This window comes from Mustelus asterias, chromosome 8 (genome assembly GCF_964213995.1).
Source record: "Mustelus asterias chromosome 8, sMusAst1.hap1.1, whole genome shotgun sequence".
NCBI classification, from domain to species: domain Eukaryota; kingdom Metazoa; phylum Chordata; class Chondrichthyes; order Carcharhiniformes; family Triakidae; genus Mustelus; species Mustelus asterias.
In genome coordinates, this window is record NC_135808.1 from 140,496,431 (window position 1) to 140,523,489 (window position 27,059).

General features: G+C 49.7%; 1 protein-coding gene across 1 annotated transcript in view; it reads left to right on the forward strand.

Moving 5' to 3' along the window:
* Positions 1–15,772, forward strand: part of cfap45 (cilia and flagella associated protein 45) — a 223,278-nt gene extending 207,506 nt beyond the window's left edge. The window contains exons 11-12 of the mRNA XM_078219236.1: positions 15,188–15,412; positions 15,669–15,772. Of these exons, the coding sequence (XP_078075362.1) occupies positions 15,188–15,412; positions 15,669–15,735 (292 nt within the window). The 3' untranslated portion in view covers positions 15,736–15,772. The remainder of the gene's footprint in view (positions 1–15,187; positions 15,413–15,668) is intronic.
* Positions 15,773–27,059: the final 11,287 nt, after the last annotated feature.

The following is a 27,059-nucleotide window of genomic DNA, read 5'->3' on the forward strand; positions in this document are numbered from 1 at the left end:
AGTTGATGTTGTATACATGGACAAGATACCTCATGGTAGATTGGTATGAATGGTGAAGTCACATGGGATCAGAGGAAAGCTGGCAAGATTGATACAGAACTGGCTTGGCCATAGAAGACAGAGGGTAGCAGTCGAGGAGTGCTTTTCTGAATGGAAGGCTGTGACTAGCGGTGTTCCACAGGGATCAGTCTGGGACCTTTGTTGTTTGTAGTATATATAAATGATTTGGAGGAAAATGAGCTGGTCTGATTAGTAAGTTTGCAGACGACACAAAAATTGGTGGAGTTACGGCTAGTGAAGAGGATTGTCAGAGGATACAGCAAGATATAGAACCGTTGGAGACTTGGGCAGAGAAATGGCAGATAGAGTTTAATCCAAACAAATGTGAGGTAATGCATTTTGGAAGGTCCAATGCATGTAGGAATTATACAGTAAATGGTAGAACCCTAAGGAGTATTGACAGGCAAAGAGATCAGGGTGTACAGGTCCACCGATCACTGAAAGTGGCAACGCAGATGGATAAGATAGTCAAGAAAGCATACGACATGCTTGCCTTCATCGGTTGGGGCATTGAGTATAAAAATTGGCAGGTCATGCTGCAGCTGTACAGAACCTTAGTGAGGCCTCAATTGGAACATTGTGTACAATTCTGGTCACCACACGACCAGAAGGATGTGGATGCTTTGGAGAGGGTGCAAAGAGGTTTACCAGGATGTTGCCTGGTCTGGAGGGTCTCAACTATCAGGAGAGGTTGGATAAACACAGTTTGTTCTCACTGGAATGATGGAGGTTGAGGGGTGACCTGATAGAAGTCAACAAGATTATGAGTGGCATGGACAGAGTGGATAGTCAGGTGCTCTTTCCTAGAGTAGAAAAGTCAAATACTCGGGGACATAGGTTTAAGGTGCATGGGAAAAAGTTTAGAGGAGATCAGTGGGACTACGATGTTGTGGCCATTACGGAGACATGGGTAGAACAGGGACAGGAATGGTTGTTGGACGTTCCGGGGTACAGATGTTTCAGCAAGTGTAGGGAAGATGGTAAAAGAGGTGGAGGAGTAGCATTGTGATGCGCTATCAATTAGGCAAAAGACTACTTGTGTGCCAATACAACTGTAGGCTTTTATTCATAACAGAATCAGGAGCACATCCCAACAGGTAACCGACCCGAACTGAACAAGGGGGAGGAGACAGCCACCTTTGTACGAGGTGACAAGGGGAGGAGTCGAGCCGGCAGGAGATGTGTCCAGGCATAACAAACACACAATGGTGGTCCAGGCAGGACAAAGGCACAACTGAAGTCCACCACATTCACCCCTCCTTTAAAAAAAACAACACGGGGTGAAGCGGAAACAATATTACAAGTCCAGATGATCTGGTGGCTTGACTCGCCATCGCGATCGTCGTAGGGCAGGTTGCAGAGTCGTCCGAGCGGAGTCAGCCCAGGCTCCATGCAGTGAGCGTCGAGAGGAGGCTTTCCCCGGGTCGGTGGTGACGTTCACGAGGGGTCATAGGTTCAAGGTGAAGGGGGGGAGGTTTAACACAGATATCAGAAGGACATATTTTACACAGAGGGTTGTGGGGGCCTGGAATGTGTTGCCGGGCAAGGTGGTGGAGGCGGACACACTGGGAACGTTTAAGACTTATCTAGACAGCTATATGAACGGAGTGGGAATGGAGGGATACAAAAGAGTGGTCTAGTTTGGACCAGGGAGTGGCGCGGGCTAATTGTTCTTTGTTTCTCGTTTCAAGGCTTCATTCTATGATCATCTTGCTGGTGCCAGTACAGAGCGAGACTGCGGATAGTTGGGAACCTGTCTCGGGGGCAGGGAATTCAGATGGTGTTCGTAAAGCAGAAGTGGAAATGAATAGGGTTGGGAAGCATTTTCTGATCAGGGCCAGTGTGATCTCCTGGACTCGTTTCGATCGCCTCAGGGGGTCGGAGAAGAATTTCCCAGATTTTTTTTTCCCCATATTGGCCCTGGGGTTTTCACTCTGGGTTTTCGCCTCTCCCTGGAGATCACATGGTCTGGAATGGGGGGGTGGGGGTGAGTTAATAGGTTGTAATGAACAAAGCATCGTAGCTGTGAGGGACAGCTCGGTGGATAGGATATTAGGATGTAGATAGGCTGGAAAATTGGGCGGGGATCCTGGATTCAGGATTCAATCCTGGACCGGGGAGCGGCGCGGGCTTGGAGGGCCGAAGGGCCTGTTCCTGTGCCGTATTGTTCTTTGTTCTTTGAGGCGCCAGGTGGTGTGAGGCCGACCCATCCGTCGTGCCGTCCAGTAGTCGGGTACTGCGTGGCGACGGCACCAGCGACTCAAGCGAGCTGTACATAGGGGTGAGAGGAGTGAGCTGTGGCCCTGGTGGTGTATGGGGAACAGTGGGAACTGGGGCTGGGGGGTGGAGGGCCGTAGTGGGCTCTGGGCGCACAATATGGGAGACTGGGACTGAAGGGGGGAGGAGCGTAGCAGTCTCTGGGCGCACAACACAAGGGACAGTGGGGCGGAGGGACGTGGTGGCCTCAGGGGCACCTGCGGGTGCCAAGTCGCGGACAGAGACCGTGTCCTCCCGCCCGTCAGGGTACGCTACATAAGCGTATTGAGGATTAGCGTGGAGCAATTGGACCTCCTCGACCAAGGGGTCTGCCTTATAGGTCCAGACATGCTTCCAAAGCAGAACGGGCCCCGGGGACATCAGCCAAGCTGGGAGCGAGGTACCCGAGGAGGACTTTCTGGGGAAAGTGAACATCCGCTCGTGAGGTGTCATATTGGTCGCTGTACACAAGAGTGACCTAATTGAATGTAATGCGTCCGGGAGGACGTCTTGCCAACGGCTGACTGGAAGGCCCCTAGACTGTAGCGCTAATAGAACAGCCTTCCAGACCGTTGCGTTCTCCCGCTTTACTTGACCATTACCCCTGGGGTTATAGCTAGTGGTGCGGCTGGAGGCAATGCCTTTGGCGAGCAGGTACTGCCGCAGCCCGTCACTCATGAATGAGGACCCACGGTCGCTATGAATATAGGATGGAAAGCCGAACAGGGTGAAGAGCGTGTTCAGGGTCCGAATCACCGTAGCCGTGGTCATGTCCGGGCAGGGGAAGGCGAAAGGGAAACGCGAGTATTCATCGATGACATTCAGAAAATAAATATTGCGGTTAGAAGAAGGGAGGGAGCCTTTAAAATCAATGCTGAGGCACTCAAACGCGCGAGTGGCCTTTATAAGGTGCGCCCCACCTGGCCGGTAGAACTGCGGTTTGCACTCTGCGCAGACCCTGCATTGCCTGGTAACCGACCGGACTTCCTCGAGGGAGTAGGGCAGGTTACGGGCTTTGACAAAGTGGAAAAATCTGGTGACACCCGGGTCATGATGTGGAGATGACTGATAGCCAAGTTCCGCACACACGCGGACGGCCTCAACCGGGATATTGGGTTCATGTCACACTATTTGTAACGCCCACAGTTGCGTGGACCTGCAGAGTTTCACTGGCTGTCTTGTCTGGAGACAATACACATCTTTTTAGCCTGTCTTGATGCTCTCTCCACTCCCATTGTTTTGTTTCTTAAAGACTTGATTAGTTGTAAGTATTCGCATTCCAACCATTATTCATGTAAATTGAGTCTGTGTCTTTATAAACTCTGTTTGTGAACAGAATTCCCACTCACCTGAAGAAGCGGCTTAGAGCTTCGAAAGCTTGTGTGGCTTTTGCTACCAAATAAACCTGTTGGACTTTAACCTGGTGTTGTTAAACTTCTTACTGTGACACCCGGGTGACAGAGATCGTTATGGAGGGACTGTAGCTGGTCCAGTTGGGCGCTGGCACATGTTCCACGGGACAGGGCGTCTGGGGGCTCATTGAGCTTCCCAGGCCGGTACATGATGTCATATCTGTAGGTGGAGAGCTCAATCCTCCACCGCAAGATCTTGTCATTCTTAATCTTGCCCCTCTGCCTGGTGTTAAACAGAAAGGCAACGGACCGCTGGTCCATAATTAAAGTGAACCGTTGGCTCGCAAGATAATGGCGCCAGTGCCGGACGGCTTCCACGATGGCCTGGGCCTCCTTCTCAACCGAGGAGTGTCGAATCTCAGGGCCTTGTAGGGTCCGGGAAAAAAAGGCCACCGGACGGCCCCTTTGGTTAAGCGTGGCAGCTAGGGCAAAGTCAGACGCATCACTTTCCACTTGGAATGGGATGGATTCATCCACAGCATGCATCGCGGCCTTCGCGATGTCCGCTTTGATGTCGTCGCAGGCCCCTCCTCCGCCAGGGGAAAAGAGGTCGATTTTAGGAGCGGACGGGCTTTATCCGCGTAACGGGGAACCCACTGGGCATAGTAGGAGAAGAAGCCCAGGCATCTCCTCAGTGCTTTGAGAGTAGTAGGGAGGGGAAGCTGCATAAGGGGACGCATACAGGCTGGGTCGGGACCAAGGACACCATTTTCTACCACGTACCCAAGGATGGCGAGGGGGCGTGTCCGAAAGACACACTTCGCCTCATTATATGTCAGATTCAGGAGAGTGGCAGTACGGAGGAATTTTTGTAAGTTGGCATCATGGTCCTGCAGGTCATGGCCGCAGATGGTGACATTATCCAGATACGGGAAAGTGGCCCGTAGCCCGTGCTGGTCCACCATTTGATCCATGGCCTGCTGGAAAACTGAGACCCCATTGGTGACACCGAAGGGGACTCGGAGGAACTGGTAGAGGCGACTGTCCGTCTCAAAGGCAGTATATGGGCGATCCTCCGAGCGGATAGGGAGCTGGTGGTAGGCCGATTTTAAATCAATCATAGAGAAAACCCTATAGTGCGCGATGCGGTTGACTATGTCCGCGATGCGGGGAGAGGGTACGCATCTAGTTGCGTATACCTGTTTATGGTCTGGCTATAGTCAATCACCATGCGGTGTTTCTCCCCCGATTTAACTACGACCACCTGCGCCCTCCAGGGGCTGGTGCTGGTCTGGATAATCCCTTCCTTGAGCAAACGTTGTACTTCGGACCGAATGAAGGCACGGTCTTCCACACTATAGCGCCTACTTTTGGTGGCTATAGGCCTGCAATCCGGGGTGAGATTATCGAATAAAGGTGTGGGGGGGGGGGGCGGGGGGGGTGGTGATCTTGAGGGTCGAGAGACTGCAGGTGGTGCGCGGGGGGCGCTGCAGTGATGGCGCCTTGCAGACAGAGAGCGGGGGATAAGGGCCATCATACTGCAGGGTGACGCGCCTATGATGGGTGAGGAAATCTAACCCCAGCAGTACAGCTGCGCAGAGTCGCGGCAGCACGAGGAGCTGAAAACGCTCGTAGTCTGTGCCCTGTACCGTCAGCGTCACCAAGCAGCACCCGAGGACCTCCACTGAGTGAGAATCCGAAGCCATGGAGATTGTCCGTCTCCAGGGCCGCACGGGAAGGGCATATCGACGCACTGTGCGAGGGTGTATAAAACTTCCTGTGCTCCCACAGTCGAACAGGCAGTTTTCTGCATGGTCATTTACCTTGATCTCCATTATTGACTTGGAGAGTTGGTGAGGCTGCAACTGGTCCAGGCAAATCAATGCCACCGTCAAATCCAGTAAGTATCCATCTTCGTCCGCATCTGATGATGTCACGGATAAAGTTTCCCACTCGGCGCGCCTTGATGACGGCATCAAAGATGGCGATTCCCGCGCATCCGCTGACTGCATCAAAGATGGCGACTCCCGCGCATCCGGCGACTGCATCAAAGATGGCGATTCGCGCACAGCCGCTGACTGCATTAAAGATGGCTGCGCCCGCGGAACACACGTGGTGCCACGAGGCTTCGCGATCGGCTTCGCCCGGCAGACTTTGACGAAGTGGCCTAGCTTACCGCATCCGGAGCAGATCGCATCCTTCGCCGGGCAGCGACACCGAGGATGCTTGGATAGGCCGCAATAGTAGCATTTGGGCCCCGCTGGAACAGCCGTCGCGGTGGAACCGTCGATGGAACGGGATGCGGGGTAGACCCCAAGATTGCGGGAGGCCGCTTCTAGCGATTCAGCCATCGTGGCCGTTTTCTGGAGATCCAGGCCACCCTGTTCAAGCAGACGCTGCCGAATGTAAGTAAACTCAACACCTGCGACGTAGGTGTCCCGGATCAGGACCTCCGTGTTCTGAGTGGCTGAAACAGCCTTACAGTCACAAGCTCGAGCTGGGAGCCGCAGGGCACGCAGAAATTGGGCGCACGATTCTCCTGGCTGCTGCTTGCGAGTAGCCAGGAGATGTCTGGCGTAGACCACGTTAGGGCTCTTTTGAAGCTGCCCTTTTAAGAGTTCTATAGCGTCCACGGATGTAGTAGCATCCCGGAAGATACCATAGACTGCATCACTTACCCGGGCGCGGAGCACGTGGAGCTTATCGCCGTCGGAGTCGACGACCGCAGCGGCGTCGATGAATGCTTCAAAGCAGTCCAGCCAATGGTCAGATTTATCAGAGATTCCGACCTCTTGAGGGTCCAATGTGAACTTGTCGGGTTTTAAAAGCTGCTCCATGTCAGTCAAATGTTATGAATAAAATTGATGCGCTATCAATTAGGCAAAAGACTACTTGTGTGCCAATACAACTGTAGGCTTTTATTCATAACAGAATCAGGAGCACATCCCAACAGGTAACTGACCCGAACTGAACAAGGGGGAGGAGACAGCCACCTTTATACTAGGTGACAAGGGGAGGAGCCGAACCGGCAGGAGATGTGTCCAGGCATAACAAACACACAACGGTTGTCCAGGCAGGACAAAGGCACAACTGAAGTCCACCACACATTGTTAATCAAGGATAGTTTAATGGCTGCGGAAAGGCACTTCGAGGGGGATCTGCATACTGAGGTAATATGGGCTGAAGTTAGAAATAGGAAAGGAGCGGTCACGTTGTTAGGAGTTTACTATAGGCCCCCAAATAGTAATAGAGATGTGGAGGAAGAAATTGCTAAGCAGATTATGGATAGGTGTGGGGGTCACAGGGTAGTTGTCATGGGGACTTTAACTTTCCAAATATTGATTGGAACCTTTGTAGGTCGAATAATTCGGATGGGGCAGTTTTTGTGCAGTGTGTGCAGGAGGGTTTCTTGACACAATATGTGGATAGGCCGACAAGAGGTGGGGCCACATTGGATTTGGTACTGGGTAATGAGCCGGCCCAAGTGATAGATTTGGTTGTAGGAGAGCACTTTGGAGATAGTGACCACAATTCGGTGTCTTTTGTTATTGCAATGGAGAGGGATAGGACCGTATGGCAGGGCAAGGTTTACAATTGGGGGAGAGGTAATTATGATGCGATTAGGCAAGAATTAGGGGCATAAGATGGGAACAGAAACTGTCAGGGAAAGGCACTAATGAAAAGTGGAACTTTTACAAGGAACAAATACTGGGTGTCCTTGATAGGTATGTCGCTGTCAGGCAGGGAGGAAATGGCCGAGTGAGGGAACCATGGTTCACAAAAGAGGTGGAATGTGTTGTAAAAAGGAAGAGGGAAGCTTATATAGGGATGAGGAAACAAGGTTCAGATGGCTTGATTGAGGGTTACAAGTTAGCAAGAAATGAGCTGAAAAAGGGGCTTCGGAGAGCTAGGAGGGGGCATGAGAAGTCCTTGGCAGGTCGGATCAAGGAAAACCCCAAGGCCTTTTACTCTTATGTGAGGAATGTGGTTCGGCCGCATTTGGAATACTGTGCCCAGTTCTGGTCGCCACACTACCGGAAGGACGTGGAGGCTTTAGAGAGAGTGCAGAGGAGGTTTACCAGCATGTTGCCTGGTATGGAAGGGCTTAGTTATGAGGAGAGATTGGGTAAACTGGGGTTGTTCTCACTGGAAAGACGGAGGATGAGGGGTGACCTAATAGAGGTGAATAAAATTATGAATGGCATAGATAGGGTGAACGGTGGGAAGCTTTTTCCCAGGTCGCTGGTGACGTTCACGAGGGGTCATCGGTTCAAGGTGAAGGGGGGGAGGTTTAACACGGATATCAGAAGGCCGTATTTTACGCAGAGGGTGGTGGGGGCCTGGAATGCGCTGCTGGGCAAGGTGGTGGAGGCGGACACACTGGGAACGTTTAAGACTTATCTCGATAGCCATATGAATGGAGTGGGAATGGAGGGATACAAAAGAATGGTCTAGTTTGGACCAGGGAGCGGCGCGGGCTTGGAGGGCCGAAGGGCCTGTTCCTGTGCTGTATGGTTCTTTGTTCTTTGTTCTTTGAATAAAAGAATGACCAGGGTGAGGTTAGGGCCGGTCAAGGACAGTAGTGGGAACTTGTGTATGGAGTCAGTTGAGATAGGAGAGGTGATGAATGAATACTTTTCTTCAGTGCTCACCAAGACGAGGGGCCATGTTTTTGAGGAAGAGAAGGTGTTACAGGCTAATAGGCTGGAGGAAATAGATGTTCGGAGGGAGGATGTCCTGGCAGTTTTGAATAAACTGAAGGTCGATAAGTCCCCTGGGACTGATGAAATATATCCGAGGATTCGTTGAGAGGCAAGGGATGAGATTGCAGAGCCTTTGGCTTTGATCTTTGGATCCTTGCTGTCCACGGGGATAGTGCCAGAGGACTGGAGAGTGGCGAATGTTGTTCCTCTGTTTAAGAAAGGGAATAGAAATGACCCTGGTAATTATAGACCGGTTAGTCTTACTTCGGTGGTTGGTACGTTGATGGAAAAGGTCCTTAGGGATGGGATTTACGACCATTTAGAAAGATGCGAATTAATCCAGGATAGTCAGCACGGATTTGTGAAGGGCAAGTCGTGCCTCACAAATTTGATTGAATTTTTTGAGGAGATAACTAAGTGTGTTGATGAAGGTAGGGCAGTTGATGTCATATACATGGATTTTAGTAAGGCATTTGATAAGCTCCCCCATGGTCGTCTTATGATGAAAGTAAGGAGGTGTGGGATAGAGGGAAAGTTGGCAGATTGGATAGGTAACTGGCTATCTGATCGAAGACAGAGGGTGGTGGTGGATAGAAAATTTTCGGACTGGAGGCAGGTTGCTAGCAGAGTGCCACAGGGATCAGTGCTTGGTCCTCTGCTATTTGTGATTTTTAATAATGACTTAGAGGAGGGGGCTGAAGGGTGGATCAGTAAATTTGCTGATGACACCAAGATTGGTGGAGTAGTGGATGACGTGGAGGGCTGTTGTAGACTGCAACGAGACAAAGATAGGATGCAAAGCTGGGCTGAAAAATGGCAGATGGAGTTTAACCCTGATAAATGTGAGGTGATTCATTTTGGTAGGACTAATTTAAATGTGGATTACAGGGTCAAAGGTAGGGTTCTGAAGACTGTGGAGGAACAGAGAGATCTTGAGGTCCATATCCACAGATCTCTAAAGGTTGCCACTCAAGTGGATAGAGCTGTGAAGAAGGCCTATAGTGTGTCAGCTTTTATTAACAGGGGATTGGAGTTTAAGAGCCGTGGGGTTATGCTGCAACTGTACAGGACCTTGGTGAGACCACATTTGGAATATTGTGTGCAGTTCTGGTCACCTCACTATAAGAAGGATGTGGAAGCGCTGGAAAGAGTGCAGAGGAGATTTACCAGGATGCTGCCTGGTTTGGAGGGTAGGTCTTATGAGGAAAGGTTGAGGGAGCTAGGGCTGTTCTCTCTGGAGCGGAGGAGGCTGAGGGGAGACTTAATAGAGGTTTATAAAATGATGAAGGGGATAGATAGAGTGAACGTTCAAAGACTATTTCCTCGGGTGGATGGAGCTATTACAAGGGGGCATAACGATAGGGTTCATGGTAGGAGATATAGGAAGGATGTCCGAGGTAGGTTCTTTACTCAGAGAGTCGTTGGGGGTGTGGAATGGACTGCCTGCAGTGATAGTGGAGTCAGACACTTTAGGAACATTTAAGTGGTTATTGGATAGGCACATGAAGCACACCAGGATGATAGGGAGTGGGATAGCTTGATCTTGGTTTCAGATAAAGCTCGGCACAACATCGTGGGCCGAAGGGCCTGTTCTGTTCTGTACTGTTCTATGTCTATGTTCTATGAGATGTGCGAGGCAAATTTTCTACACAGAGGGTGGTGAATGTCTGGAATGCGCTGACGGGGAGGGGGTGGGAGCAGGTACGATAGCGGCATTTAAGGGGCATCAAGACAAATACATGAATAGGATGGGAATGAAAGGATATGGACTCCGTAAGTGCATACGGTTTTAGTTTAGGCAGGCATCATGATCGACGCAGGAGGACCGAAGGGCATGTTCCTGTGCTGTACTCTTTGTTGTTCTTTGTTATTAGTCAACACGTCCCTTAAAAGCCATGATGTGGAGATGCTGATGTTGGACTGGGGTAGGCACAGTAAGAAGTCACACAACATCCGGTTAAAGTCCAACAGGTTTATTTGGTAGCTCAAGCTTTCGGAGCGCAGGTCCTTCATCAGGTGAGTGGCATGTTGGGTTCACAAACAGGGCATATACAGACACAGACTCCATTGCAAGATAATGGTTGGAACCCGAATCTTAACAGGTAATCAAGTCTTTACAGATACAGACAATGCGAGTGGAGAGAGGGTTAAGCACAGGTTAAAGAGGTGTGTATTGTCACGGGTCTGCCCGCCTGGTTAAGGGTGGCGGCTAGGGCGAAGTGGAGGTTGGCGTCGTGGTCCTGCTGATCATGGCCGCAGATGGTGACGTTATCGAGGAATGGGAAGGTGGCCCGCAGCCCGTTCTGGTCTACCATTCGGTCCATCTCACGCTCGAAAACCGAGACCCCGTTGTTGATGCCGAAGGGGACCCAAAGGAAGTGATAGAGGCGGCCATCCGCCTCGAAGGCAGTATATTGGCGGTCTTCCGGGCGGATAGGGAGCTGGTGGCATGCAGATTTTAAGTCGATGGTGGAGTACACCCGATATTGCGCAATCTGATTAACCATGTCAGATATGCGGGGAAGGGGGTACGCGTCCAGCTGCGTGTATCAAAGAACAAAGAACAAAGAACAATACAGCACAGGAACAGGCCCTTCGGCCCTCCAAGCCCGTGCCGCTCCCTGGTCCAAACTAGACCATTCTTTTGTATCCCTCCATTCCCACTCCGTTCATGTGGCTATCTAGATAAGTCTTAAATGTTCCCAGTGTGTCCGACTCCACCACCTTGCCTGGCAGCGCATTCCAGGCCCCCACCACCCTCTGTGTAAAATATGTCCTTCTGATATCTGTGTTAAACCTCCCCCCCTTCACCTTGAACCTATGACTCCTCGTGAACGTCACCACCGACCTGGGGAATAGCTTCCCACCGTTCACCCTATCTATGCCTTTAATAATTTTACACACCTCTATTAAGTCTCCCCTCATCCTCCGTCTTTCCAGGGAGAACAACCCCAGTTTACCCAATCTCTCCTCATAACTAAGCCCCTCCATACCAGGCAACATCCTGGTAAATCTCCTCTGTACTCTCTCCAAAGCCTCCACATCCTTCTGGTAGTGTGGCGACCAGAACTGGACGCAGTATTCCAAATGCGGCCGAACCAACGTTCTATGCATCTGCAACATCAGACCCCAACTTTTATACTCTATGCCCCGTCCTATAAAGGCAAGCATGCCATATGCCTTCTTCACCACCTTCTCCACCTGTGACATCACCTTCAAGGATCTGTGGACTTGCACACCCTCTGCGTATCTACACCCTTCATGGTTCTGCCATTTATCGTATAGCTCCTCCCTACATTAGTTCTACCAAAATGCATCACTTCGCATTTATCAGGATTGAACTCCATCTGCCATTTCTTTGCCCAAATTTCCAGCCTATCTATATCCTTCTGTAGCCTCTGACAATGCTCCTCACTATCTGAAAGTCCTGCCAATTTTGTGTCGTCCTCAAACTTACTGATCACCCCAGTTACACCTTCTGCCAGATCGTTTATATAAATCACAAACAGCAGAGGTCCCAATACAGAGCCCTGCGGAACACCACTAGTCACAGGCCTCCAGCCGGAAAAAGACCCTTCCACTACCACCGTCTGTCTTCTGTGACCAAGCCAGTTCTCCACCCATCTAGCCACCTCCCCCTTTATCCCATGAGATCCAACCTTTTGCACCAGCCTACCATGAGGGACTTTGTCAAACGCTTTACTAAAGTCCATATAGACGACATCCACGGCCCTTCCCTCATCAACCATTCTAGTCACTTCTTCAAAAAACTCCACCAGGTTAGTGAGGCATGACCTCCCTCTCACAAAACCATGCTGACTATCGTTAATGAGTTTATTCCTTTCTAAATGCGCATACATCCTATCTCTAAGAATCTTCTCCAACAACTTCCCCACCACGGACGTCAAGCTGACCGGCCTATAATTACCCGGGTTATCTTTCCTACCCTTCTTAAATAACGGGACCACATGAGCTATCCTCCAATCCTCTGGGACCTCACCTGCGTCCAGTGACGAGACAAAGATTTGCGTCAGAGGCCCAGTGATTTCATCTCTCGTCTCCCTGAGCAGCCTTGGATAGATTCCATCAGGCCCTGGGGATTTGTCAGTCTTTATATTCTCTAACAAACCTAACACTTCCTCCCTTGTAATAGTCAATGACCATGCGATGTTTCTCTCCAGTCTCAACAACTACTACTTGGGCTCTCCAGGGGCTCGTACTGGCCTCAATGATCCCTTCCCCTAGGAGCCGTTATACTTCGGACCTGTTAAAAGCCCTGTCTCCAGCTCTGTACCGTCTGCTCTTGGTGGCGATGGGCTTGCAATCGGGGGTGAGATTTTCAAACAGTGAGGGAGGGGTGACTTTAAGGGTCGAGAGGCTGCAGGTGATGCGCGGTGGGCGGTCTAAGAACTGCTGATTGCAAACGGAGAGCGGGGGAAAAGGCCCATTATACTCCATGGTGACACTCTTAAGGTGACACAGGAAATCTAGCCCCAGGAGTACGGCAGCGCAGAGTTGTGGCAGCACGAGGAGCCTGAAATTTTTGTACACTGTGCCCCGTACAGTCAGGTTCGCCACGCAGTACCCGAGGACATCCACCGAGTGGGACTTTGAAGTCATGGAGATCGTTTGCTTCACTGGCAGTACTGAAAGGGCGTAGCGACTCACTGTGTTAGGGTGAATAAAGCTCTCCGTACTCCCACAGTCAAATAAACAGTTTGTAATGCGACCGTTTACCTCGATGTCCATCATGGACCTGGCAAGTTGGTGAGGCCTGGATTGGTCCAGCGCAACCGAAGCCACCGTTGGATTTTGCGACGCGGCTGACGGCATTTAAGATGGCGGCCCGCACGGTTCACACGCGGCTGATGGCGTCCAAGATGGCGGCCCGCACGGCTCACACGCAGCTGAAGGCTTCCAAGATGGCGGCCCGCATGGCTCACACGCGGCTGATGGCGTCCAAATGGCGGCTCGCACGTGGCTACCGGCACCCAAGATGGCAGCCCCCACGGGTCGCACGCGGTGCTACTGGGCTTGGAGGTCGATTTCGCCCTGCATACCTTCACGTAATGGCCCTTCTTTCCACACCCAGAGCAGATTGCATCCTTCGCCGGGCAGTGTTGTCAGGGGTGCTTCCCCAGGCCGCAGAAGTCGCACTTCGGGCCTCCGGAGACTGTCGCAGCGGTCGGGTCATTGGTGGGACGTGGCGTGGCGTAGGCCTGCACCCCTCCCGAGTACAGAGGTGGCGGCGACCGCGGTGTCCACAATGCGCCCCCGTGTCAGGGGTGTAGGCCTCGAGATTACGGAAGGCCACCTCTAATGAGTCGGCAAGCGCCACAGTCTTTTGTAGGTCCAGCCCACCCTGTTCCAGCAGTCGTTGTCGGATATAGTTTGACCTGATACCCGTGACATAGGCATCTCTGATTAAGTCCTCAGTGTTTTGGGCGGCTGTTACGGTCTTGCAGTTGCAGGCCCTGCCAAGTGCTCGCAACGCACGCAGGAATTGATCGCCCGATTCTCCTGGCTGTTGTCTGCGAGTAGCCAGAAGATGTCTGGCGTAGATTTCGTTAGACTGTTTGTTGTACTGGCCTTTTAAAATTTCGATCGCATCCTTGTAAGTTTCAGCGTCTCTAATCATTGAGAATACTTGATCGCTTACCCGGGCGTGGAGCATGTGCAGCTTGTCGGTTTCGGTCAGGACGACGGAGGCGGAGGCAGTGAGGAAAGTTTCAAAACATCGCAGCCAGTGATCGAAGCTGTTAGAGGCTCCTACAGCTTGAGGATCCAATTCGAGTCTATCGGGTTTTAGTATCTGCTCCATCCCAAAACTTTTGCTAATAAAATTGATGCACTATCAATCGAGCAAAGACGAGTTTGTATGCAAGAGCAAATAAGCTTTTATTAGCAAAAGGCTTGGAGCACACCCATGCCGGTGAACTGATCCAGAGACTGAGGCAGGGGGTGGGGAGCAGTCACCTTTATACCTGGACCAGGGGGGGAGGAGTTCCAGGCAGGGCCGGCAGGGGCATGTCCAGGCATGTCACATGCACACAGGCAATAAGCTAACAGTGGTTTACCACAGGGGCTAAAGGAATCAAGGGATATGGGGGGGAAGACGGAATCAGGATATTGAATTTGATGATCAGTCACGATCAAAATGAATGGCGGAGCAGGCTCGAAGGGCCAAATGGCCTACTCCTGTTTCTAGTTTCTATGTTTCTGTGTAACTCTCAATGTTCCACTCTCTGCAGTTAGCGCTCTGTGTTGAGGGGGGTGGTGGGCAGGGGTTCATAGTTTGTCCATTAATGTCCTTGCTCCTTTGGATCTCCTTCTTGTTGGCAGGTTCTGCAGATGTTAACCAAAGGAGTTACTGGATATTGGATAGTCAGATGCTCTTTCCTAGGGTAAAAAAGTCAAGTACGAGGGGACATAATTTTAAGGTCCATGGGGAAAAGTTTAGAGGAAATGTGCAAGGCAGGTTTTTTTCACAGAGGGTGGTGAATGTCTGGAACGTGCTGTCCAGGGAGGTGGTGGGAGCAGGTACGATAGCGGCATTTAAGGGGCAACGAGATGAATACATGAATAGGATGGGAATGGAAGGTTATGGATTCTGTTAGTGCATACGGTTTTAGTTTAGGCAGGCATCATGATCGGCGCAGGCTTGGAGGGCCGAAGGGCCTGTTCCTGTGCTGTACTTTTCTTTGTTCTTTGTGTTTTATATAGGTAGCTGTCCTGTACTGTCAATTATATAGGGGAAGGGATCAAAGTAAGGGACTTTATTGGCTCTCACAGAAATGAATGGGATTGATGTTGCAGGATACAGAAAGAGCAGATCGAGAAGGAGAAGAAAGAGGAGGAGGACAAGCGATATGGAAGGACCAAATATGCCAATGACCTTCGGGAGCAGATTGGTGAGAGGGAGCATAAGCACATTGCAGAGAGGGCGGCATTCTTTGATGAAGGAAAGCGTCTGAAGGAGGAAGCTTATCAACGACGGCTTCGACTTGACCAAATCAAACGCAAGAAACTCGAGGAGCTCAGGTCAGGCTCATTAGAATAATGTACAGTGGGAACGAATGGGTAAGGGTTTTGGGTCCATTGGATTTGGAGTGGAAGGTGGTTGATCCATTGGGATCATGTACAATGGAGTAAATTAGAAAGGGGTTAGGTTATTGAGATTGTGTAAGTGGGAGTGAATAGGAATGGGTTGGATATGTGTGGGTGTGAGTGGGAAGTGCTTTGATCCTGAATCGGCCTCAGTTTCAGTCTCTGTAACTCTTTTGATCCTCTTTTGCAGAACTGTCGGCCTTCCTGAGAAGTATTGTCGGGAGATTGAGCGGAGATTGGCAGCTGTCACAGCGTAGGGACAAGTTCCATTAACATGGTGGCTGCACTCAGAGATTTGGCGCTTGATATATAATTTTGTCATTAAAACATATTTAAAAAATTAAACATCATATGACTCATTGTCATTCTTAAAATTAGCAAAACGTCTTAATCTGCTTAGTAAATAGAAAGGTCGGGTAAGTATTTAATCATTTTAGCATTTGTAGTCTCAGAGGTAATTTCTGTGGTTTACAGTTTGCAACGGTTATATTCGGTAGTAACGAGAAACAGGAAAGAGAATTGGATATAATCTGAAACAAAACATCTTTCAGAAGTTTAATTCAAAGAGGTAAGACATGACAGGAGAGCTCCAAGCCATGGTCTGATCTTCATCTCCATGTGGGAGGCCGGGAACATTTCAAGTGCCCGGGGCCAGTATGTGAGCAGGAAGTGTCTCCAGCTACAGCTCCTGGAAGCTCGCATTTCAGAGCTGGAGTGGCGGCTGGTGACACTGTGGAGCATCTGTGAATCAGATAGTATCGTGGATAGCACGTAGAGATTTGGTCACAGGCTCAGATTCCACAGGCATAAAGGGAATGGGTGACCGCCAGGCAGAGCGAGAGAGATAGGCAGGTAGTGCAGGAATATCCTGTGGCCATTCCCCTGCAAAACAGATTTATCGCTTTGGATACTGTTGAGGGGAATGGCCTCTCAGGAGAAACAGCAGCAGCCAAACCCGTTGCACTATGGTTGGTTCTGCTGCAGAGGGGAGGGGTAAAAAGTGTGGGAATGCAATAGTTATAGGGGATTCAATTGTGAGGGGTATAGACAGGTGTTTCTGTGGCTGTAAACCAGACTCCAGGATGATGTGTTGCCTCTCTGGTGCTAGGGTCAAGGATGTCTCAAAGAGGCTGCAGGACATTCTGAAGGGGGATGGCGAACAGCCAATGGTTATAGTCGACTTTGGTACAAACGGGATCGGTAAAAAAAGGGTGAGGTCCCAAAAGCAGAATATAGGGAGCGAGGAAGCAAGCTGAAAAGTAGGACCTCAAAGGTAGTGATTTCAAAGAACAAAGAAAATTACAGGACAGGAACAGGCCCTTTGGCCCTCCAAGCCTGCACCGACCATGCTGCCCATCTGAACTAAAACCCCCTACCCTTCCGGGGGCCATATCCCTCTATTCCCATCCTATTCATGTATTTGTCAAGACGCCCCTTAAAGTCATTAACATATCTGCTTCCACTACCTCCCCCGGCAGCAGGTTCCAGGCACCCACCACCCTCTGTGTAAAAAAACTCATACATCTCCTTTAAACTTTGCCCCTCGCACCTTAAACCTGTGCCCCCTAGTAATTGATTCTTCCACGCTGGGAAAAAGCTTCTGACTATCCACACTGTTCATGTCCCTCATAATCTTGTAGACTTCTATCAGGTCGCCCCTCAACCTCCGTCGTTCCAGTGAGAACAAACCAAGTTTCTCCAACCCCTCCTCAAAGCTAATGCCCTCCATACCAGGCAACATCCTAGTAAATCTCTTCTGTACCCTCTCCAAAGCCTCCACATCGTCCTGGTAATGTGGCGACCAGAATTGAATACTATATTCCAAGTGCAGCCTAACTAAGGTTCTGTAAAGCTGCAACATGACTTGCCAATTTTTAAATTCAATGCCGCGGCCGATGAAGGCAAGCATGCTGTATGCCTTCTTGACTACCTTCTCCACCTGCGTTGCTGCTTTCAGTGACCTGTATACCTGTACACCCAGATCCCTCTGCCTATCAATACCCTTAAGCGTTCTGCCATTTGCTCTACCGGACCAAGGCTGAGAGGAGCGATTTGAGGCCACAGTACAAAGGGTAAGGGATCGACTTTTATTACTTACCTTTTTGCGGGGTTTCTTTGTCACTAACTTTAAGGGAAAAGCAGAAGTAGATAGAGTGACCTGGGAAGAAAACTTGTTTTTTCTTAAACGCACGGGAGGTTTAAAAGCAGGCCACACTATCCAGCGGGCAGCTTTGCAGCGGGCAGCAGAGTGAGCAGGGAGCAGAATGAGAGTAAAGGGCTTTGGCTCATCGGGCTTCGGTGTAAACAGACAGAGGCAGGGTAGGTACTGTTCTTTGTTCACCCAGTAATTTAAAGAAAGGGGTAATTATGAGTGGGAGGCCAATTTTTTGCTGTCGGTGTCGGATGTGGGAGTTCATGGAGTCGCCTAGCCTGCCGGAAGTCCATATCTGAGCCAGGTGTGTCGAACTGCAGCTCCTGAGAGACCGCGTTAGGGAACTGGAGCTGCAGCTTGATGACCTTAGTCTAGTCAGGGAAAATGAGAAGTTAATAGAAACAAAGAACATAGAACAGTACAGCACAGAACAGGCCCTTCGGCCCACGATGTTGTGCCGAGCTTTATCTGAAACCAAGATCAAGCTATCCCACTCCCTATCATCCTGGTGTGCTCCATGTGCCTATCCAATAACCGCTTAAATGTTCCTAAAGTGTCTGACTCCACTATCACTGCAGGCAGTCCATTCCACACCCCAACCACTCTCTGCGTAAAGAACCTACCTCTGATATCCTTCCTATATCTCCCACCATGAACCCTATAGTTATGCCCCCTTGTAATAGCTCCATCCACCCGAGGAAATAGTCTTTGAATGTTCACTCTATCTATCCCCTTCATCATTTTATAAACCTCTATTAAGTCTCCCCTCAGCCTCCTCCGCTCCAGAGAGAACAGCCCTAGCTCCCTCAACCTTTCCTCATAAGACCTACCCTCCAAACCAGGCAGCATCCTGGTAAATCTCCTCTGCACTCTTTCCAGCGCTTCCACATCCTTCTTATAGTGAGGTGACCAGAACTGCACACAATATTCCAAATGTGGTCTCACCAAGGTCCTGTACAGTTGCAGCATAACCCCACGGCTCTTAAACTCCAACCCCCTGTTAATAAAAGCTAACACACTATAGGCCTTCTTCACAGCTCTATCCACTTGAGTGGCAACCTTTAGAGATCTGTGGATATGGACCCCAAGATCCCTCTGTTCCTCCACAGTCTTCAGAACCCTACCTTTGACCCTGTAATCCACATTTAAATTAGTCCTACCAACATGAATCACCTCACATTTATCAGGGTTAAACTCCATTTGCCATTTTTCAGCCCAGCTTTGCATCCTATCTATGTCTCTTTGCAGCCTACAACAGTCCTCCACCTCATCCACTACTCCACCAATCTTGGTGTCATCAGCAAATTTACTGATCCACCCTTCAGCCCCCTCCTCTAGGTCATTAATAAAAATCACAAAGAGCAGAGGACCAAGCACTGATCCCTGTGGCAGTCCGCTAGCAACCTGCCTCCAGTCCGAAAATTTTCCATCCACCACCTAGTTTTCAAGAAACATAGAAAACTACAGCACAAAACAGGCCCTTCAACCCCACAAGTTGTGCCGAACATATCCCTACCTTTTAGGCCTACCTATAACCCTCCATCCTATTAAGTCCCATGTACTCATCCAGGAGTCTCTTAAAAGACCGTATTGAGTTTGCCTCCACCATCACTGACGGCAGCCGATTCCACTTGCCCACCACCCTCTGTGTGAAAAACTTCCCCCTAACATTTCCCCTGTACCTACCCCCCAGCACCTTAAACCTGTGTCCTCTCGTAGCAGCCATTTCCACCCTGGGAAAAAGCCTCTGAGACTCCACCCGATCTCTGCTTCTCAACATCTTATATACCTCTATTAGGTCTCCTCTCATCCTACGTCTCTCCAAGGAGAAAAGACCGAGCTCCCTTAGCCTATCCTCATAAGGCATGCCACTCAATCCAGGCAACATCCTTGTAAATCTCCTCTGCACCCTTTCAATCTTTTCCACATCCTTCCTGTAATGACGCGACCAGAACTGAGCACAGTACACCAAGTGGGGTCTGACGAGGGTCTTATATAGCTGCATCATTATCCCTGGACTCCTAAACTCAACCCCTCGATTGATAAAGGCCAGCACACCATACGCCTTCTTAACCACCTCCTCCACCTGCGGGGCCGATTTTAGAGTCCTATGGACCCGGACCCCAAGGTCCTTCTGATCCTCTTAATAGATAGAAGTTACAGGCAGGTCGTCACACCAGGGCCATGGGAGGAAGGCACGTGGGTCACGGTTAGGAAGGGTAAAGGTCACATAGAACATAGAAAACCTACAGCACATGGACCAGAGAGTACCCCGGTGGTTGTCCCCCTTAACAGTAAGGGATGGGTGTCAGACGGGAGAGAGGAGGGGAGAGAGCAGTCAGTGATGGTATCCCCTTTGGTTGTCCCCCTCCAAAATAAGTATACCGTTTTGGATACTGTGGGGGGGATGACCCTCCAGGGGTAAGCCACGGTGACCAGGTCACTGGCACGGAATCGGGCCCTGTGGTTCAGAAGGGAAAGAGTGGAACCAGGAGAGCAATAGTAGTGGGGGATGAAATGGTTAGAGGCACAGACAGGCAGTTCTGTGGGCGTGAACAAGACTCCAGGATGGTAGTCTGCCTCCCTGGTGCCGGGGTCCTGGATGTCTCTGAGCGGGTAGGAAGCATCCTAAAAAAGGCAGGTAACCAGACAGACGTCATTGTCCATATTGGTGCAAGTGACGTAGGCAGAAAGAGCAGGGAGGTTCTGCGAGGGCAATTCAGGGAGTTGGGTAGTAGGCTAAAAAGCAAGGCCTCTCGAGTAGCGATCTCTGGGCTACTCCCAGTGCCACAAGCTAGTAAGGCTAAGAACAGGGAGACTGCACAGCTGAATGCGTGGCTAAAGGGCTGGTGCAGGAGGGAGGGTTTCGAATTCGTGGATCACTGGGAAGTCTTCAAGAGAGGATGGCACCTGTACAAGAAGGACGGGTTGCACCTAAACTGGAGGGGTACGAATATCCTAGCTGGGAGTTTTGCTACTGTGGTTCGGGTGGGTTTAAACTAATGTGGCAGGAGGGTGGGGATCAGAACAACAGGTCAATAAGCATAGAGGCTGGGGACGAGATTGGGGCCAAGACAAGGCTATCTAAGAGGAAGGGCATTCTGGGGGAGGATGACCTCAGTGGGCCCGGAGGTCTGGAGTGCATCTGCTTCAATGCAAGGAGCGTCACGGGCAAGACAGACAAGCTTAGAGCCTTAATGTTTGCGCAGAACTTGGATGTGGTTGCAGTGACGGAGACTTGGTTAAAAGAAGGACAGGACTGGCAGCTGAATATTCCGGGGTATAAGTGTTTTAGGCGAGACAGAGGAGGTTTGAGGAGAGGTGGGGGACTAGCAATGCTGGTTAGGGAGCATATTACAGCGGTACAGAGGGTGGACAATTTGGAAGGGTCAGGTAACGAGTCACTGTGGGTGGAGCTCAGAAACAGGAAGGGCGCAGTCACTATGCTGGGGGTATACTACAGGCCTCCCAACAGCCCACGGGAAGTTGAGGAACGGACATGTAAGGAGATTCTGGACAGGTGCAGAAAAAATAGGGTTGTTGTAGTGGGAGATTTTAATTTCCCTCACATAGACTGGAAATCGCTTAGGGCTGGGGGCCTGGACGGGGAAGAATTTATAAAATGCATACAGGAAGGTTCTTTGGAACAATATGTTGACAGTCCAACTAGAGAGGGGGCTATACTGGACCTAGTACTGGGGAATGAGCCCGGTCAGGTCATCAAAGTTGCAGTAGGGGAACATGTGGCAAATACTGACCACAATTCTGTAAACTTTAGGATAGTAATGGAAAAAGATGAGTGTTGTCCTATGGGAAAGGTGCTGAATTGGGGGAAGGCTAACTACAGCCGGATTAGGCAGGATTTGGTGGCTGTTGATTGGGAGAGGCTGTTCGAGGGTAAATCCACATCTGGCATGTGGGAGTCTTTTAAGGAGCAGTTGATAGGACTGCAGGACAGGCATGTGCCTGTAAAGAGGAAGGATAGGAAAGGTAGAATTCGAGAGCCGTGGATAACCAGTGAAATTGTGGGTCTAATCAAAAAGAAAAAAGAGGCATACATGAGGTCCAGGCAGCTAAAAACAGATGGAGCACTGGAGGAATACAGAGAAAGTAGAAAAGAACTCAAACAGGAAGTTAGAAGGGCAAAAAGGGGTCACGAAATGTCCTTGGCAGACAGGATTAAGGAGAATCCTCAAGCATTTTATACATACATTTGGAACAAGAGGGTTGTTAGGGAAAGAATCGGACCTCTCAGGGACAAAGGAGGGGAATTATGGCTTAGAACCAAAGGAAGTAGGTGAGATCCTGAACAAATACTTTGCATCAATATTCACAAAGGAGAGGGACATGTTGACTGGTATTGTCTCAGAGAGATGTGTTGACCCATTAGAAAAAAATCTCAATTACAAGGGGGGAAGTGTTAGGTTTTTTAGGAAACATGGCATCTATCCTAGACTCCTCAGGGAGGCAAGAGATGCAATTGCTGGGCCTCTAACAGAAATATTTGTCTCTTCGCTGGACGCAAGTGAGGTCCCAGAGGATTGGAGGATAGCAAATGTGGTCCCGTTATTGAAGAAGGGTAGGAAGGATAACCCGGGTAATTATAGGCCGGTGAGCTTGACGTCCGTGGTAGGGAAATTGTTGGGGAAGATTCGTAGGGATAGGATATATGTGCATTTAGAACTGAATAATCTCATTAGCGATAGACAGCATGGTTTTGTACAAGGGAGGCCATGCCTCACAAATTTGGTTGAGTTTTTTGAGGAGGTGACAAAAACAATTGACGAGGGAAGGGCCGTGGATGTCGTCTATATGGATTTTAGTAAAGCGTTTGACAAGGTCCCTCATGGCAGGCTGGTGCAAAAGGTTAAATCTCACGGGATAAAAGGTGAGCTAGCCAGATGGGTGGAGAACTGGCTTAGCCATAGAAGACAGAGGGTAACAGTGAACAAAGAACAAAGAATAAATAACAATACAGCACAGGAACAGGCCCTTCGGCCCTCCAAGCCCGCGCCGCTTCCTGGTCCAAACCAGACCATTCTTTTGTATCCCTCCATTCCCACTCCGTTCATGTGGCTATCTAGATAATTCTTAAACGAACCCAGTGTGTCCACCTCCACCACCTTGCCCGGCAGCGCATTCCAGGCCCCCACCATCCTCTGCGTAAAATACGTCCTTCTGATATCCGTGTTAAACCTCCCCCCCTCACCTTGAACCTATGACCCCTCATGAACGTCACCACCGACCTGGGGAAAAGCTTCCCACCGTTCACCCTATCTATGCCTTTCATAATTTTATACACCTCTATTAGGTCACCCCTCATCCTCCGTCTTTCCAGTGAGAACAACCCCAGTTTACCCAATCTCTCCTCATAACTAAGCCCTTCCATACCAGGCAACATCCTAGTAAACCTCCTCTGCACTCTCTCTAAAGCCTCCACGTCCTTCTGGAGGACGTGTTGGAGAGGATTCTTAGAGACAGGATGTATGTGCATTTAGAAAGGAACAATCTCATTAGTGACAGACAGCATGGTTTTGTAAGAGGGAGGTCGTGCCTTACAAATTTGGTGGAGTTTTTTGAGGAAGTGACAAAAACGGTTGATGAAGGAAGGGCCGTGGATGTCGTCTATATGGATTTCAGTAAGGCATTTGACAAAGTCCCACATGGCAAGTTGGTTAAGAAGGTTAAGGCTCATGGGATACAAGGAGAAGTGGCTAGATGGGTGGAGAACTGGCTTGGCCATAGGAGACAGAGGGTAGTGGTCGAAGGGTCTTTTTCCGGCTGGAGGTCTGTGACCAGTGGTGTTCCGCAGGGCTCTGTACTGGGACCTCTGCTATTTGTGATATATATAAATGATTTGGAAGAAGGTGTAACTGGTGTAATCAGCAAGTTTGCGGATGACACGAAGATGGCTGGACTTGCGGATAGCGAAGAGCATTGTCGGCAATACAGCAGGATATAGATAGGCTGGAAAATTGGGCGGAGAGATGGCAGATGGAGTTTAATCCAGATAAATGCGAAGTGATGCATTTTGGAAGAAATAATGTAGGGAGGAGTTATACAATAAATGGCAGAGTCATCAGGAGTATAGAAACACAGAGGGACCTAGGTGTGCAAGTCCACAAATCCTTGAAGGTGGCAACACAGGTGGAAAAGGTGGTGAAGAAGGCATATGGTATGCTTGCCTTTATAGGACGGGGTATAGAGTATAAAAGCTGGAGTCTGATGATGTAGCTGTATAGAAAGCTGGTTAGGCCACATTTGGAGTACTGCGTCCAGTTCTGGTCGCCGCACTACCAGAAGGATGTGGAGGCGTTAGAGAGAGTGCAGAGAAGGTTTACCAGGATGTTGCCTGGTATGGAGGGTCTTAGCTATGAGGAGAGATTGGGTAAACTTGGGTTGTTCTCCCTGGAAAGACGGAGAATGAGGGGAGGTCTAATAGAGGTGTACAAGATTATGAAGGGTAAAGATCGGGTGAACAGTGGGAAGCTTTTTCCCAGGTCGGAGGTGACGATCACGAGGGGTCACGGGCTCAAGGTGAGAGGGACGAAGTATAACTCAGATATCAGAGGGACGTTTTTTACACAGAGGGTGGTGGGGGCCTGGAATGCGCTGCCAAGTAGGGTGGTGGAGGCAGGCACGCTGACATCGTTTAAGACTTACCTGGATAGTCACATGAGCAGCCTGGGAATGGAGGGATACAAACAATTGGTCTAGTTAGACCATGGAGCGGCACAGGCTTGGAGGGCCGAAGGGCCTGTTTCCTGTGCTGTACTGTTCTTTGTTCTTTGTTCTTTGTCTCAAATTTGAGAGTTTTGAAAGAGTAGTCAAGAAGGTAGATGAGGACAGTGCAGTTGATGTTGTCTATATGACTTCAGCAAGGCCTTTGACAAGGTACTGCATGATAGGTTGTTGCATAAGATTAAATCTCATGGGATCCAGGGTGAGGTAGCTAAATGGATACAAAATTGGCTTGAAGACAGGATGGTTGTAGAAGGTTGTTTTTCAAACTGGAGGCCTGTGACCAGTGGTGTGCCTCAGGGATTGGTGCTGTGTCCACTGTTTATATTCATGATTTGGATGATCATATAGGAGGCACGGTGAGTAAGTTTGCAGATGACACCAAATGTCCAGAGGGGCAATTGTTTCACTCACAGGGTGGTGAGTGTCTGGAACAAACTGGTAGAGGTGGGTACAATTGTCTTTAAAAAAGCATTTAGACAGTTACATGGGTAAGATGAGTATAGGGGGATAGGGGCCAAATGTGGGCAATTGGGACTAGCTTAGGAGTTTTAAAAAAGGGCAGCATAGACAAGACGGGCTGAAGGGCCCATTTCCATATTGCTAACCTCCAAGTGCTGGATCAGCTGTCTCTGACACCTGGACAGACTCGCAGAGACTGAAGGATATATTTTTGGGGCTGGACAGAGGACATGTCCCCTTTTCCTTGTGCTCTGCCACTTTTCTTTCAGCTCACATCCAACCCTTGTTGTTCCCTGTGATGCCTTGCCCTTATCTTGTCGCTTGTTGTTGTCTTGTCTCCTGGACCTTTTTTTAGTTTTTTAAGGGGGTGGGGTACCCCCATGTGGCAGAGTAAGTGGGGGGGGGGGGGGGGGGGGGGGCTGAGGGGGGGGGGGGGGAGGGAGAAGGGGGAAGGGAAAGAGAACAATGGAAAACAGGGTGATGGTTTGCTTCTGTTGCATTTTAAGTGGTTGGGAGTGTGGTTGTTGAGGGGCCTGTTAAATTGGGTGTTTACATGCTTCTGGGGGCTGGGATGGATGTCCAAGTGGCGTTAGAGTTGTTTATGCGGGGGTGGGGGGTTTCCTGGCTGGGGAGGTTGTCTGTTGCTGAGTCGATTCTGTTATTTTTGAGGGGAATGTTTTGTTACTAGTGGGCTACTGAGGGCAGCAAGAGGTCAGGTGGTTGGGGGAGAAAAAAGTCCTGGGGATTTCCTCTTGGGGATGTTGGTGGGTAGGTTGTTGGTTGAAGGGTGGTTTGTCCTCCCCTGTCTTGGTGTTTTCATCTCATGTGGTGTTAGTGTGGGTGGGATGAGGGGGCTCCCAGAGCTGGTGGGATGGGGTGACTTTTTATTATTCTTGGGTGTTTTATGTTGTGGTGGGAAAGATGTTGTTGTGGTGGGGATTTGGGTCGTGTATATTGGCTTGGTGTAGGGACATTCCTGTTTGTTCAGATGGTTATAGGTTTGGTATGAGGATAGGTCTCGTTGGTAGTGCAAAAATTACTTCATTGATTATTAGTTTTTTTACTGATTTAAGTCACGTCCCCAGTGGGCTTCCATTAGCAATGTAATGAAGTTACTGTGGAAGGGTACACTGAAGAAGAATTTAGCATGGCAAATCCACTTTTTGTTAGTTGTAATGAGTCAATCTGTGTCCAGGTTTCTCCCATTGTTCCTGATGGTCAAATACTTAAAGATTTGCATTTTCCCCAGACCTGTCTGTGGATTCTACCCAGTCACCCTGTGGTTGGAGTATCATCCATGCAGAGTTACACTTATATTTTTTGTTAGGGGTTTATACTTTTCCCTGTGGATTAGTTTGCCTGTTCTAATAGGTTCCCAGATGTGTCCAATTATTCCTTTTAATGAAGGTGAAACTATAGTGATCCTCAGGCCATGTCTAAGACAATGTCTGAGGATCTTTTGTGTGTTTCATTTAAAAAAACTCACTGAAGGTCAAGTCCAGGGCTGGCTGGGGTTCATTTAGCTCCTGTTCATGCCATGTCTGGGAGTAGCTACAGATAATGTTTGGCCATTCTTGCTATCCCTCTCCAGTAGAACAATAACTGAGGCTTAGTCTTACCCTCTTGGCTTGCATATCAACTGGTTTCACTGCTTCGTGCTTTATCAAGGGAAGAGAGAGCTGATTTCACCATTCTGGGCCTCTGTCGCCCTTTTTTGGATTCTGTCTCCCCCAGTAGGTTCAGGGTGGGTGAGTGTTGTCTGTTCCTTGCTACCTGTGGGTAAAGGAAGTTCCTCCCTGTATATGGGCTTAAATCCTGCCCCTTCCTATCCTTGAGTGGCCGGAAGCTGTTGCAACTCATTGGCTCCCTGTGGGTTTGGGATTCACCCCCTCCAATCCTTGAGTGACCAGGAGGCAATGTGGTGTGTTGGGTCAATTCCTTGCGTTCCATCTCTAGTGTTTGTGGAGGACAGATACTACTTTTTACCCTTGTAGTATTCTGTGCTGTCATGGGCTCTTGGTTTCTTTTTGGGGGGGGGGGTGTTGGTAGTGGATAAGTCCCCAGGTCTGGGTGCCTTACGTTGTGTATATTGTGGAAAGGGGTGTGGGAGAGGAAAGTTGCTTTCTGTTTTTCTTATAGATCCAGGGAGGGGTGGTTTCAGTGATACAGTCAAGGGTGGGTTGGACAAGGAGCTGGAGTGACGGGGGGGGGGGGGGGGGGGCCTTG